General features: G+C 46.1%; 1 protein-coding gene across 4 annotated transcripts in view; it reads right to left on the reverse strand.

Annotated features, from left to right (window-relative positions):
- Window positions 1–14759, reverse strand: part of TMEM104 (transmembrane protein 104) — a 43942-nt gene that overhangs the window by 17548 nt on the left and 11635 nt on the right. For 3 of the 4 annotated variants that reach the window (XM_065852589.2, XM_065852590.2, XM_071816257.1), the window contains one exon: window positions 14007–14115. In XM_065852589.2, the coding sequence (XP_065708661.1) occupies window positions 14007–14115 (109 nt within the window). The remainder of the gene's footprint in view (window positions 1–14006; window positions 14116–14759) is intronic. The other variant, XM_065852592.2, reaches the window with a different exon arrangement.

Genomic DNA, 14759 nt, shown 5'->3' on the forward strand with positions numbered 1-14759 from the left:
CACAGCGAATCAAGTAGACACCAAGTCTCTTACAGGAAATTATTCACAAGTTTGTGACTAATATCTTTGATCCTCCCCTCCCAACACAAACACTGCACAACACAACATCCCTTCAAATCGCGTTAACAGCTCATGCGTCAGAAAGAGCGGAAACAAAGAGAGACGGACGAAGGATGGTGGTAATTAAGGAACAGGTGTCTTCTGCAAATTAGAATGCACCGGAACCAATTGGCAAAACAGCACCTCAAACCGTGGCAAGGACTGACGCAAGATCGCTGAGCACCGAAGCAGCTGGGTCCAAAACCTGGATTTGTCTTAAGCACTGAGGAAAGGACCATGTTAAGGTGGATTTGGGGCTCTGCTGCTGAAAAGCATCAAAAGTGTCATTAGGTGCTGGGTGTCTTGGTGTCCCACATGCTCCCGAACTTCTGGAATTCTGCTGGATGTTAACACTCCACTGTCTGCAGTTGTTCTCCAGCATCTTAAACAATCCATTGAGCAACTCCTTCAACTCTGCCCTCTGTGAGCCTGACTACTCATGGGGAAGAGACACAAGTCATCGTGCCTGAAGAGTTGGATTCCCCTCCCGTCCTTTAAAATGATCAGTGTCTTCTGTTCTTAACAAGATCCTGGAGCTGGTCCAAAAGAATAAAGTGAGAGATGAATTCAAATGCAATAGAAATGTATTACCTTTTCCACTTGACGCCTATTAGCAAACCACGATGGATATCCACAGATCAATACAAACGATACTAAGGCCTGCGATGAGATGAGGCTGCCCTGTTATGAAGAGATTTGTGCCAACCACTTTTAGGAAGGGAAGACACATCACACACCGGACTGCTTGAGAGGAGAAAGGTAGGGCAGAAAAGGACATGAAACAGTCAGATTAACATCACTTCAAAGTGAAATTGTGTACAGCTCTGGGATGGAGCACAGGCCGGGAAAGAGGGATCTGTTCCTTCCCAATAATCAAGACACAATGGGCAAGTCCCTGGATTAGAGCTAAACTCATCATTGACCCTCAGAAGAATCCCAAGACCAGGAAGCCTATTTAAAAACACATCCTCAAAAGGATGGGAAGAGGCCATGATGCTTAGAAGGAGGATCTCTACTTTCTCTACCTCACTGTGCCAGACACCTAAATGCTCTTCCGACCCATTAAGTTAATTAGTTTCATAACTTCTCCCTAAGGAAAAAGTAAGCCCAAATAAGCACCTCAGACATATACCCAAACTTTCCACCTGATGTTCTGCAAGCTCAAGTCTCCCCCAGAGGGATATAATTTACAAAGTGCTTCATTACACGTGCTATTCAAACAATCCAAAACCCACACTGAGAACTGCACAAGTCAGCCCTGCGAGAAATCAAATATGCAGAGTTCTGGCACATCAAAAAGCTCTCCCAGGTTTTCCAGTTCACCTCTTGAGCTAGCTGAGATGACTTCAAGGAGTTTATCATTCTCTTCCTAAGCTTCAGCAAATTAACTCAAGGCAGAACGAGCGTAGTCTACTTTGATTAAAGATTTTTCTACTAATGAAGTGGTTTTCCATTAGAAACAAGCAGGGGTACATGGCTGATTTATTGTTAAACTTAAGCAAGGTAAAGAAATCCTCCCTTTGGCTAAGAAGGAGCATCAGATCTATCAAATGCTGTTTATATTCACGGGATGGCAGAGAGAAACCTTTACCGTGTTTTTGCACACACCGGCTGTTAAGAGCGGTTCCCTAATTTCTCTCCAAGCTCCTCCATTAAATGGGAAAGGCCAGACAAGTCTCCAGGCTTGCTGCAGAGCCCCCACACAGCAAATAAATGGAAGAAATGCAAAATTCTTTACTTTTCCTTCCTTTCTCATGCTGAAAAAAAGCACAAAGACCCATCACGAGAATGGCCCAATAAAACCAAAATTTTTCTTGCTTTTACTGATGTTTCCGGCCAGAAAATTTGAAGCCAGTGAGTGTAGAGGAAAGAACAGCAGTTGTTACCCCAAATCCCACCCTGCCCAGCAGGGGTTACCAGCAGCACACCAGTTTGCTCTGCCCCTGGGAGGGTCTTCAGACCCATCCCTCCCACCCAGCCAACCCACAACAGCACAAGCACCAAGGTCTGGGAGCTCCCCTTAGCCAGCTACTCAGCAAACGCCACTTCCCCAGCCTCAGTACCTGTCAGCTTTTAGTATTTCAAAGTGAAAAGTAGGCTGGTCAACTTGAGTCTTCTCGCCACAGGGGAAGCTAGCTGGGGCTTACCGTTGCCTGTGATGTATTTCTATATATATTTATATATTTCTAAAAGTATATTTTATTAAAGCTCTTATGTTAAAACTCGGTTACATAACCTTGTTTATTGGCTTATCTGACAAAAGAAAAAGTATGACGAAGCGTTAATAGGACATCTGGCTGGTTTTATCAGCTTAGTTTCAGCCAAGAGGACCCCCAGGAGAGCTCTCACCCGCTCAGTGGTGGCCAGCTGATGCCAAGAGTCTCTCAGACCATATAAAAATGCTTTAAGCCGGTTTGAGGACTCTATTGACTGTACAGGTTCTTTACTGACCTGAAGGGTCCATATATCACTCTCAACCAGTACAGTTCAATAGCTTTCATCTGCTTCCCAGCATGCGGTGTTCACAGAAAAAGCCAATACAGCTCAGGAAGCGCAATTAGCATCCCAAATGCAGCTGATTCATGTATTAGATGCAGTTGTTACAGCATTACAGCCAGTGCCTGCATACATTTGCAAGAGGACCATCCGAAAACCAGCTTCATCCCTAACTGTCATCACAACTCGCTTGTTTTCATGCTCCACAAACTCATCTGTAAGAATTGCATCAGTCTTCGGTGCTTGCTGAGTAGTGAATTAAAAACAGTAGCTACTGTTTCTTGCTGATTCAGAGACTGGAAACTTTCAGACAGGTTGAGCAGAAGCAGGGTATTTACCTGATCAAAGTGAGGATTAACCTTGTTAAATGCAGCAAATACACCAGGAGCACAGCAAAAAGAATTGGAGAGTTTTTGGATAAATGCATTTGTGTGGCACAGGGCTATCATACCAATGCAAAATCAATAAGTCTCAGATGTGGGGCAAAGCATCCCTCAGTTTTAATATGAAGATGGTAAAGAGATGTTGTAGTGCTCTCTACTTAACTATCTCCCTTTGGGCTTAAGCCACATCTACCCTTCCCTTTCCTTTTCTCCTCCTCCCAGCTTTACTCACCCTCATTCAGAATCAGAACTCACCCCAAACCAAATCCTTCCTTAGCGGCTCTTGCTTCCCCTGGATAGAAATGCCAACATCCCACACAAAGTTCATTTCAGGACAATATCAACTCCACCTCTGCAATATTGATGATCATTTGATTTCACAACTGTTGAGCAACAGTACCTCTCCCCCGCAAGACAGGACAGCAAATAACCCTGCTCTAATGGGGAATAAGCTTGACATTTTAAAAGAAAGTTACTGGTTTAACAACATGGATCGCTCTTCTTCGCAGACTTTGCCACCTTGGCTGGAAAGCTGAGAGTTGAGTGTTTTATACAGGGGTACGGAGCATTCCCACAGCAAAACATGATACCGGCAGGACAACACAAGCTCTGCACAAGCACCTCCCAGAGGAAGCTTTGCTTGATTCAGTGCTCAGTCACAAGGAAAGTCTCCTTGAGGACGGCAGGAAAAAGCAGACATTTCATACACGCTGTCAGGAGTGGCAATTCTGACACCCGCTCTGCTTCTGCAAGACGTCCCTGAGCTCAGAGCTATTTCACAACCCAGATGAGCGCTAGAAGGGACAGACAAAACAATACAACAAAACCAGACTGTGCAAGTACGGCAAACAAACAAGATGTTAAGCAAGGCAGGGACTGGCTGACCTGTTCCCACCGCAGGTACTCTCCTCTAGAGCATGTCTAAAGAGACATCTAGGAGATAACCAGAACTTGATTTACCAGCACTGACACGGGTCAGAGGTTTTATCCCTGGCTGGAAGCTTGAACCAGACCTATCATCTTCAGAAGAGCAGTGTCTTACAAACTGGTGCTCCTATTTGCATCCTCAGAGAATTTTTAGGGCTGACTTAAAAGAGAAATATTAAATGCAAGCTGCTTTCCCTACTCCTGTCTGGGACTCCTGGATAAAGCAGGCAGAGCTTTATAACATTTCAGAGCTACCTGCAGCTTCACCAACACTCACCTGCAGCCTCTGGTAGCTCCTCTGCACCCACTTTGAGTCATGGCAACTGCTACATGATCCTGCAATGGGCTCCAGTTGCTCATGCCAGGGCCTCAGTGTTTTTCAGCTAAAAGTCCATCAAGGGGATGGGGTCTTGAGCGCAACACGGTGTCCTCTCTGCCACCTCTCCTCCCCTTCACTAGGGTGATGAGGCCACATTTCTCTCCAGCATGAGCTCATATCTCAAGCTAGAGAGAGCCAGATGGCACATGAGTGAGGGCGGCAATCCAAGCATTTGTTGGTAAAGCTTTACCCCTTGCAGTGGACAGTACAAATATAAATACATGAAAGGAGTCTGATTGTTCAGAAAGGAGCTGTTTAGAGAGCTGGAAAAAGAAATAAATAAAGCTGAAGATCCACAGCTTCTCAAGGCTGGAGGCAGGGCTGCAGCAGGGGATGTGCTGATAGGCAGCAAGTTATCAGCAGACAAGCGATAACGAAGCTCTTAAAGTTGGTTAAAAAGAGATAAACCAGCAACAGAACAAGAATTGCTCAAAGAAGTTGTGAGGCAAGAGGGATTTTAACCTCCAGATCCCCTGTAGAGTCAGGAAGTCACAACGGACGAAGGATGCAACTACCAGACATCTCATAAGGAATATTTATAGATAAAGAAACAAGGGCAGTTACACTTGGAGCACAGAGGCATCTGCTGCCACAGCAGCTCTGGTGATTAACCTGCCGCTCTCGGGACACCTGGCAGAGGGTTAGAGTCATAACTCACATGCAGCATGTCGCTGGCACCATGGAGCCCTCACCCACCTCTCTCCCAGTACCCTGAGGCAGGGAGAAGCCATCTCCCCAGAACCTGCACCTCAGCTGCTGCCAGGATGGTTTTCACCAGCAAAGCAAGTGGCGTTTCCCCCACCCGCACCCATGGAGCCGCTGCCACTCACAGCTCCTGTGCCACAGCGCTCTCAGCGCTTCTTCCAAATGGAAAATCTGCAAGAGATGGAAAGAAGCGCCTGCGCCCCCAAAGCTACTTTGTTTAGTGAATCTGAGTATGATCTAGGGATTTTCAAAGGTTCTAGTCCATCACTAGCTTATGGCAGCTTGCTTTTGACTGCCCACCCAGCAAACCAGTGTACTTGTCCCAGATGATGTCCTTGCAAGCTCTGATCTTGTTGGTCACCCAGCGCATCAAGGACCAGCCACCAACTGAGCAGCCACCACGTGCTGGGAGGCCAAGGTAGAAGCAGCACACGGATGCCAAGGCAGCACTGTGCGTGCTGCTCTCCTCTTCCCACCCTGACGCAGGGCCACAGTTGTTTCTGGAGCCAATCCACCTCTGAGCACCAGGAACTTTCCACTTTGGAAAGAACACCTTGGAAAACCAGCTCTTCCTCCTCTTAAAGTGAAGAAATCCATGTACAAAATGTTTTCAGAAAGTCATTCGGTGCAAGGATTGCAGTCCCTGGCACGCCTGGGGTGTGCAGGATTGCAGCCAGTGGAAAGCTTGCACTCTCCGGGGTAAATACATTTCCATTATCATTTTTCACAACAAGAGAAAGATGGAGGCCAGCAATAACCCTGAGGTGACTGGCATCTAATTTTTCATCATTGGAGTATTTATGGCACAGCCATTTGCAGCATCTTGTAATCACTTTACCGCCTCCTTGACCCTTGGCTCCCCCTTATTCTGCATCTCCTAATTGCATCTGAACAAGCAGGAGGGAAGCAGCAAAGTGGATGGATGCAGGAGAGCTGAACGGTTGGTTTGAGAGATTTGGAAGGACAGCAGAGGAGCTGCAGAGCCAGGTCTGGCTGTACCTTCCCTACCAGCTTGCTCTGACCTCCCTCCTGACACCGGGTAACCTTGAGGAGTCATCCCCTACCTCCCTAATTTATTAGCATGGTACGAGAGATTAATGAGTTCCTTCCAAGAAAGTGTGAAGGCATAATGGTTATACACAGACACTGCCTCAAATTCCTGCATATTCATAGCCTCTCCTGGCAGGATATTGGCAACTCCAACAATATTTCTATTGACTATAAAAGCCCTGGGGTGAGACGGCATAAAACGAGGGAGACGTGGATGCATCAAGGGCCCTGCAAACATGTCAAGCTGCAAACTGCCAGGGGCAGGAGGTACTTGGGTCCAGCAAGGATAAGTGTTCCTGGCAGCCACTAACCCCTTGTCTGCCACTACCACCAAGTCTTTATTTTTCCCCTACAAACTTCTCAGTTGAGTTTCACATGATTTTTCAGCTGCCTGAAGGATGCGATTCCAGCATCATTCCCTCCACTGTGTCAGGCAGGAGTTGCCCAGAGGGAAAGGAAATGTCCCGCACTTTGTAATGCAGCAGCACAAAAGTAAGGGATAAAGCCCCGTTGCTTGGGTCTAGTGGGGAATCTGCTTGTTCCCAGCCTCCTCCTGGACACCAAACTGGTGCAACAGGGAGATCAGCTCTGCCTGAGAGCATTACACTGACTCCAACTTACAAGATAAATCCCAGCTGCATTATTTGTATTTATAGCCCTGCTTACAGAAGCATGAGCCACGTGTGGGATTTGCTGATGTAGTCCAAAAAAATCCACATTTTTGGACAAGAGCATGAGTGATCTCACCCAGACATAAAGTGCAATTTAGGAGGGCGTTAAGAAGTTGCAGACTTATTTAGGAGTTTAAAGAGATACCAGTGTGTCCAGACCTCTTCCTTCCACAGCCTCAGGTAGTGTTCAGTGTGGCATAACTGCACGGTTCTGCAGCCCTGGTGCTTTCTACCTGTATATTAAGGAATTAATGATAATTTCAAGGGAGGAGAGATCAAGGCTGCTGTCTTACCCAATGAAAACGCTGATGCGAATCAGGCAGGTAGCAAGGTCAGACCTCTGTTTAAAAACAAAACTGGTGTTAAAGCACCGGACAAATTACTGGAAAATATGCAGTTGAGAAATAGGTTGGTATTGCATCTCCCAGGGGAGTGCTTAGCTGACTTAACAAGTCTTCTCCAATTCTGGTTTCTGGGATGCTGTCACAAAATAACACTGCGCAGGGGAAATGCATTTATTACTTCTATCCCTACAAAAGTGTTCCAAAAATGAAAGATCTGTGAGTCTGCTGGAACAGTCTAGTCTGAGAAATGGATTTTAAAAGGCCCTTTTTAAACCTTTGCAACTTGTATAGTGTATGGGTGACCAGAGATGTCGGTTCTGACACCTGTCCTGTTCGGCAGAGATCAGGCCCCAATATCAAGAGAGAACAGTGTCAGCTTCAGTGCTTGGCTGCCCAGGTGAGTTCACTCCAAAGCACGGTTTTATTTAGGAAAAGGAGCAGCCTCTCTGCCATACTGGGGTGGCTCTGCTGGGCAGCAGGGGCTGTAGTTTGAGCCAAATAAACAGCGTTGGTGCATTCAGAACTGCAGGAAGTGCACAAAACCAAAGAGGGATATATCTAGAACAACTCCTCTGCCCAATTTGTTGAGCTGGCTTGCTTCCGCGGTTCGTGCCCACCATCCATCATCACATAAGCCAAACCAAGCTCTAAAATATGCAGGACACTCTTCTATGGGGAAGCCAAGTGCATCTGAGCAGACCGACGGCCTCTGCCCATCACACCAGCCTCCTTTTGCTTCTCTTAATGGCTGTTAGCAGCTGGAACACATCTGGCCAGATGTACAACCAGCAGAACAGCAGCTCTTCCGCACAGCCCTTGCCAGCCCACTGGAGGTGGCAGGGGAGAAGGACTGGCCCTCTGGAAAAGCTCAGTGTCCAAGTGACAGCACAAGCCAAGCTCCTCTTAAGGAAAAAAACCACTTCTCGTTGTGAAGTGAACAGACAGATCTGTGCAGAAAACACATTCCAGTCCCCTGCACTATTGATTTTCCTGTGAAAAGAGACAAGCTAATCCTTTAAACTTAGTTGCTGCAATCCGTGGTCTTGCAGTTGCTTCACTATTGTACCAAAAGCTCGCTCTCCCACCCAGCCCTGGCTGCAGGGAGCCTTGTCTTCTGGTTGATGTTTCTTTTATTCAAAATGAAACCAGTTACAAGGAAAGCAAGAAAAAAAAAATCACACATCAGAAGGTGAACTCCAGCTCTTAGGTCACCACTACAACAAGTTTATATTCCACTTTCACAATACCACGCTACTTCTGCCTCTCCTCCTGCCAGGTCAGGAAAAACCTCTTATTCCCAAGGCCCATTATTATCTGAAGTTCCCCTTGCATTAGGAAACACAAGGGGTGTGGAAAACGCTAAAAGAGCCAGTTACTCTGTCACAGGCTTATGACGAGTGAGCAATTGAAAGAATTTATTGACAAGCCCACAGAAGATGAATGGACCAGGATGAAGGAAGCAGGATTTATGACATATTAACAAGGCCTTGTGCCAATTTCAACCTTATTAGTTTCACAATAGCAAAGCTGAGAATTGCCTTCCCATCCCACATGCAGGCACCATTTATTTTAAACAGACTTGGCTCCTGTCCTCCTTCAACCACTTCAGAGTAAAGCGGCAACTTAACTGACCTTACTTTTTGGAAGCTGATGAGAAGCATGAGAAGACTCCAATCAGCCCCTGAGACTGGGCTCTTAGCCAAGCAAAGCTGTATTTCAGAGGCACCTGTAACAAACAGTTAAAGCTACTGATATTTATGCTTAACGCAGCGCTAATTCCTCTCCTGCCATAACAATAGCTCAAACCCTCAGGTTTCTGTACATACAGAAATGGCACAATACTCTGGATCCTCAAGAGGCTTCTCCCTGTTTTGAAGACTTTCAGAACTGGATCTATACACAGCAGTAGCAGCTGCGGTTTTTGTACATTTGTTTCTACTTCCTTATCAATATCACCATAAAATGCATTGGAGCATTTGTGGTAGGGAATATAATGCAGTACCTTTGGCAAGAAGGTCTTACCATGAATAACTTCTTACAAGATACACAAGGTACATGCTAATAGTGCCCCAGTCCTGCTGCATCTTTAGTGTAAGCTGGGGTAACCTGCAACACAACAACACTTCATTTTAAGCAATGTATTTAAATAAGACAACGGCTTCACACCAGCACGTTAAACTTCCACCAGCTTTCCTTCCTCTCCCCAGCTCATCCTGGGAGCCCAGAGCAAGCACCCCAAACCTTCTTGATTGATGTGCTGGGAAATCAGCCCTCCCTGCTCCAGACACCTGCCACTGGAGCAGCCACCTTCCCCACCATTGGCTCTCTAAGTCTCTAGACACTGAGGCCTGTAAGAAAAAATATCCAGTGGACAGCAGCTGTGACCCATTTATTACCGGAGGCTGCTGCACGGCAGAGGAAAAGCAAACCCAGGTGTCCTCGGAAGATGCGCTCTGCTTGCAGCACCACTACAGCTCTGATTCTCCAGCACGTAGTTGGCAAGAGACAGCTTAAATTGAGCATGGATGGATGTTCAAGTACCACCAAGAGAGCTCCCCTGATTATCACTGTCGGGAGGTAAAGAATAAAACAAAACAAAACAAAAACCACAAAGAAAGCCTAGGGAGGCCAGAAGGCAACCCTGAGCTGGAGCCACAGAGAGAGAGGCTACAAGAGCCTCATGCGCTGAACAGGCTGATAAAACTGCCCCAGTGCAGGGAAATTTATCTGGAAAGATCCTTATTGACAACCAAAATCAGAGGTACCTGTACCCCGAGCAGACTGGGAAGGAGGAATGTCGCAGAGGGAAGCAGAGCATGTACTACCAGCGGCACAAACCTGGTGCTCCAGCTCGGAGCTGGGAAGGGCCAGGAAGGCAGCACCGCGCCTAGGCAGACAGGATCTACATCAACGCTTATCAGTTCAGCCTTCGCATTTTGCCGATTAAGTTCTGCTGGCACCAAGCAATCGTACGTGTCCTCATACCACCCACTCACCCCCCTGCGCAGCCTCCCGTGGCCGCAGTCCTTCCAGTCGCTGGGTATTCTGATCAGAGCGTCGGGCTGGGGTGACATTGTCCCCTCCTGAAGAGGGACGGCAAGCGCTTGCAAGTCCGCTCATTTTATTCACTGCACAAGCACGTTTCCAACTGGGATAATCTCCATTAAACCATCTGCGCTCCCCTCTTCGCCCGGCCCGCACCCGCTGGGCTGCCTGCGATACTGCAGCATCTGTGAACCGGCACAAGCGGATGCCGCGTCCCTTTCCCAATCAGCTAAAAAACCAACAGAGACGCAGACAGAACAGATGCACCTGGTAGCTTTGACGCGCTACCGAGCCAGGCTACCAGGAGTACCTGTGCCAGTGCCTCTTCTGAAAGGTGTTCGGCTCCTCCTGAGAATTTAAGCCATTTCCTCTCCACCATGGGAACACACTGTGCCCCAAACTGCCAGAAGAGGAGGGTTGGGAAGAGACGAGAGGTTTTAGCTACAACGCTGCCCTGGTGCAGAAGACAAGTGCTGTTTGCCAGGTCGCGAATGCATTTTGGATCAGACACTCCGCATGGCTGCTGATCCCCAGGATTTAATCTCTTATTTACCTCAGTATCTGCTTTCTAGAAACAGGGACTATCATGTCCCATTCCTGCATCACTGGAACGGAAAGACATGAAAGTGTTATGAAAGATCAAAACTTAAATCCACTGCCCCTTGCCTGCAGCCTGCACAGCAGACGTCCAGCTGACCTTAGAGAAAACATGATAAAATAACTGCATTGACGTGAGAATTCAGCACGGAAAGAAGTCGACCCTGTCCTTAGCCTTGCCATCAAGATAGCCCAGGGACTTGGGAGTCACTTCATGACAGCCTGGTGACGGATCTGAAGCAAAGATAGAAAGCCATCGATCTGCTTTAACTGTAATCAGTGCTTGCTTTCAACAAGGTCGCTGGGCCATCTGACGCTTGCCTTTCCTCCAGCCGATGTGTCCTGCGTGGCCTTGCCCTCAGAGCAATGAACAGTAAAGCTCGTCTTTTAAACCTCCCTGGACTCCTACGGTCCCAAAGAGGAGGCAAATATCAGCAGCAAGTGATGGGACAGGAGCAAAAGTCTATTTCAGTATTTCCTGTATTTGCCTTCACTCATTTGTTTTGCAAGTCTGTATTTTCCAAGGCTATTTACAAACAAGAAGTGAGATAACCATTTGTTCAGACAAAGGTTAATGGGGGCCTAGTGGTCTCTGAAGACTCTGCAGTCACACTTAGGTGTGAAATTCTGGAGTAGCAATAAAGATGCTGCACAGACAAGCAAGTCTCAAGAGAAGAATTTAATCTGTCTAAATATTCTCATTATGTACTTAGTTTTCAGCTTCCATTCACAGTGATCAGAGCAGAAACAGCTTCCAGAGGCCTTTTTGGACAATAAACCGTGAAACAGGATTTTTACATCAGTCATTATTCCCTTCTCCACCTCCAGCTCAAAAAGTCAATGTCTGAAATGTTTTTTGTTGAAAAGACGACACAGCATTGGGAGAGAAAAGAGTCGACAGGAGGAAGGCAGCACAGATCTTTGGCAGACTGGCTGTACTTGGCACAAGAGAGCTCCCATTGGCACCATCTTCCCAGAAAATCTCAAATAGATTATTTCTCCTGGTAGTCCAAAAAAAGGCTTTCTGTGGGGTCATGCACAGAGTAAGAAATGCAACACTACATCCAGAGACCTGCTTCACTGGAACAGGCAAGACGTTCCAGTGAAAACCACCCATCTTGCTCCTAAAAGTCACTTAAACCTAAATACAGTACTAAGATGAGAAGAGAAAACTAGAGGCAGGCATCTAGGACAAAAAGGCTGATCCAAAAACTCAGCTGCTTTCTTCTGGGATCGCGGTGTCCATCTGTCCCCTTGCCACAGGGGAACCTAGCCTGCGAAAAGAGACCTTGTTTGTCCACTGAAACGTGGAACCTGAATTATTCCAACAAGCAAGAATCCAAAAGAAGAATAAGTCATGAAAACAAAGCACGTTCACTATGGGTATGATCCCCCGGGATCAAGAGAATCGCTATGCTCTGGATGCATCTCATCCCCCCTCACTTTCATGTTGCCTTTTTCCCTTCAGCTTTTAAGCTTTTCTTGCACGTTCAAGACTCAAGAAGCTTGAACAAAATTTGTAGAGATAATTACAGTGTTTTGCTATTAAATTTTTTTGCTTGAAGTCAAGCAACTTACTCCCCTGGCCCTCCCATCTGCATCTTTCGCTCAGAAAGTTTAAGAGCTCTAACCACTGGTCACTAGCTGTCCACATAAAATATTAACCAGCACAGTCACTTCCAAACTTGAAGACAGTGTCAGTACTGTGGTCTGAATGTTTTATAAATTACTACATTTCTTATTCTTCTCTAGGGAAGTCATCATCACCTTTGTTCTCTGGAGAATAAAACCACACGGGTCAAGCAGGGAGTGGGACCAGCAGAGCTGGAGGTAGAACCAGTCCCAGTTTACTCCCGTGTTCATCCAGTAAGAAACATTAGAGAGACCTTAACAGAAATCTACAACTTGGACACACAGCAGCCTCCTGAAATTAGTGACTGTGGGAACCGTCCCTCTCCAGTAACCCACTACGGACTGGTACATTCTCCCACAAACAATCCTTCTCTACTTTTATGGGGGAGCAGAGAAAAGCTCTGAAACCATCATCTCAATTACTGAGCTGGGATTAACCACCACCAAAGACTTTGCAGATATTTATTCTCCAAATCCACAAGAGGAGAAAAGCAGAGGGAAAAGCTCCTCTGAGAGTTATGTACACAGACGGCAAGTCTAATGCTTACACAGTCTTAATTTTTTTAATTTTTCAAGTCCTAACTACAATTATCTTCATGAATTATAGACATAATATCTGAGAGATGCAGGCAGTAATTAATGCACGTCTGCCTTTCTGACTAGCTCCTTCTGCTGGGTCAGGGAGAGTTATTGAAATTCAGGAAGGAAATCTTCAATCTTCTGGAAGTTTTAAAGAAACGTACCAAAACACAATTTAATAAAGCAATAATATTTCTCTTAAATAATTAACTAGGCTTTGACATTCACTAATATTGCTGAGGCCCAGCTCTTACTTTTGCAATAACGCTGGAACAAGCGCACTCAGGGATGGGATACACTGCAGGTCCAAAATGTACTACGGCAAAATTGCTTCAAATAGTCTTTACCCTGGATTTCTTTGCACACACACAGCCACCTTCACTCTCTTTTTCTTAAAATCCTCACTGAGACCCTTAACAGAAGCCACACCATGCAGCACTTGCATAACTCTTCTCATTTTGCCCTACTGACAGCTGTCTCCAGGTACAAGCGCTCAGCTCTCCCCAAGCTCAAGAGAAGCAGCGTTTATCATCCTTTGGGAAAAACCTTGGTTTCAGAGCAGAACCACAGCACAGTAATAGATGCAATAGACAATCCTAAACCAGACAGAAAGCTATTACTGAAGCAGCATACAGCACTGGATGTTGTTTAAGTGGGCTGTTTCCATCATCTCTCAAAAAGCAGATTCTCCTGCAGCATAAATAGTTCTATTCACATGAAGAATGCACTCACGAGAGCTTAATATACTCAGGTATATTGACAACAATTACCTTAAACCAAGAATTACTTAGCCAGCCACTGGAAAAAAAACCCCACCCTTTGGCACAGACATATCACCTGCTTAAGCAATAAAAAAACCGAACAGAACTTTACTTAAACTCAAAATCATAAGGATCTTTCTGATGGCAACCAAATTAAAACATAGCCACGTCACTAAGAATAGACAGGGGGTATTTGGCCAAATATGTCAGACTGAACCAAAAGTTTCCCATCTCTGTTGTTCACTTGAACCACATTATCTCTATAGGAAAAAAAATCCCTATCCACGAGAAGCAAAGTCTGAATGGAAATAACGGTCGTCCCAGTCTCAGAAACTCACCAGGTACAGTCTGTAAGCATCGATACGTCGAATTGGCCCCCAGCACTTGTCCGTATCGTTGTACTTTGTGCCATCTCCAACATTGCACGAATGGTTGCCAATGGCACTGCTGGGAAAGGAGGGAGAAACAAAAGATTGTAATTAACTCCTAGTGGATGTTTCCCCCTCTCCTGCACTGAAGAAAGGAGAATGATCAGAGACTCGAAGTCTCCATTCCTCCTCTCCCTCCCTGAAAACCTTTCCCCCTTTTATCTTCTGGATGGTGTAACAGAGCAAGTCACTGAGCACCATACATTTAAAGGCAAATTCTTTAATTGCCTGCAGTAATTTACAAGTTTGGTCATTAAGTTCACAAGTTTAGGCCATATAGGTTTTCCGTTTCCAAGACATGAGTCCAAATCCAGTCCAGCCCAGAGATGATCAAACCAATCTCTCCCATTATCTCTTTCTTTGAGAAAGGAATTGGTCTCAGTTCAGAGTTAAGTCCATGTAAGGTCACCACTCGCTGGTCACAGGCTGGGTAAGCATCACTCCTCTCAGCTCTTATCCACAGAGACAGAAAGGCTGAAATATTGTACAGAATATTGCAATCAAACTATTGAGCAACAAGTCCCAGGTGTGCAAGTGCTGAAGCTGGAAGTACTTGACACCTGAGGACTCCTCTGAAATCAGGTCAGTTGCTTTTCAGGCAGGCACTCAGGTCATGAATACAAAACAACTTCACCTTCCCACCCACAAGCAATGCGCTGTCCT

The sequence above is a fragment of the Patagioenas fasciata genome, chromosome 18, assembly GCF_037038585.1.
Source record: "Patagioenas fasciata isolate bPatFas1 chromosome 18, bPatFas1.hap1, whole genome shotgun sequence".
Classification (NCBI taxonomy): domain Eukaryota; kingdom Metazoa; phylum Chordata; class Aves; order Columbiformes; family Columbidae; genus Patagioenas; species Patagioenas fasciata.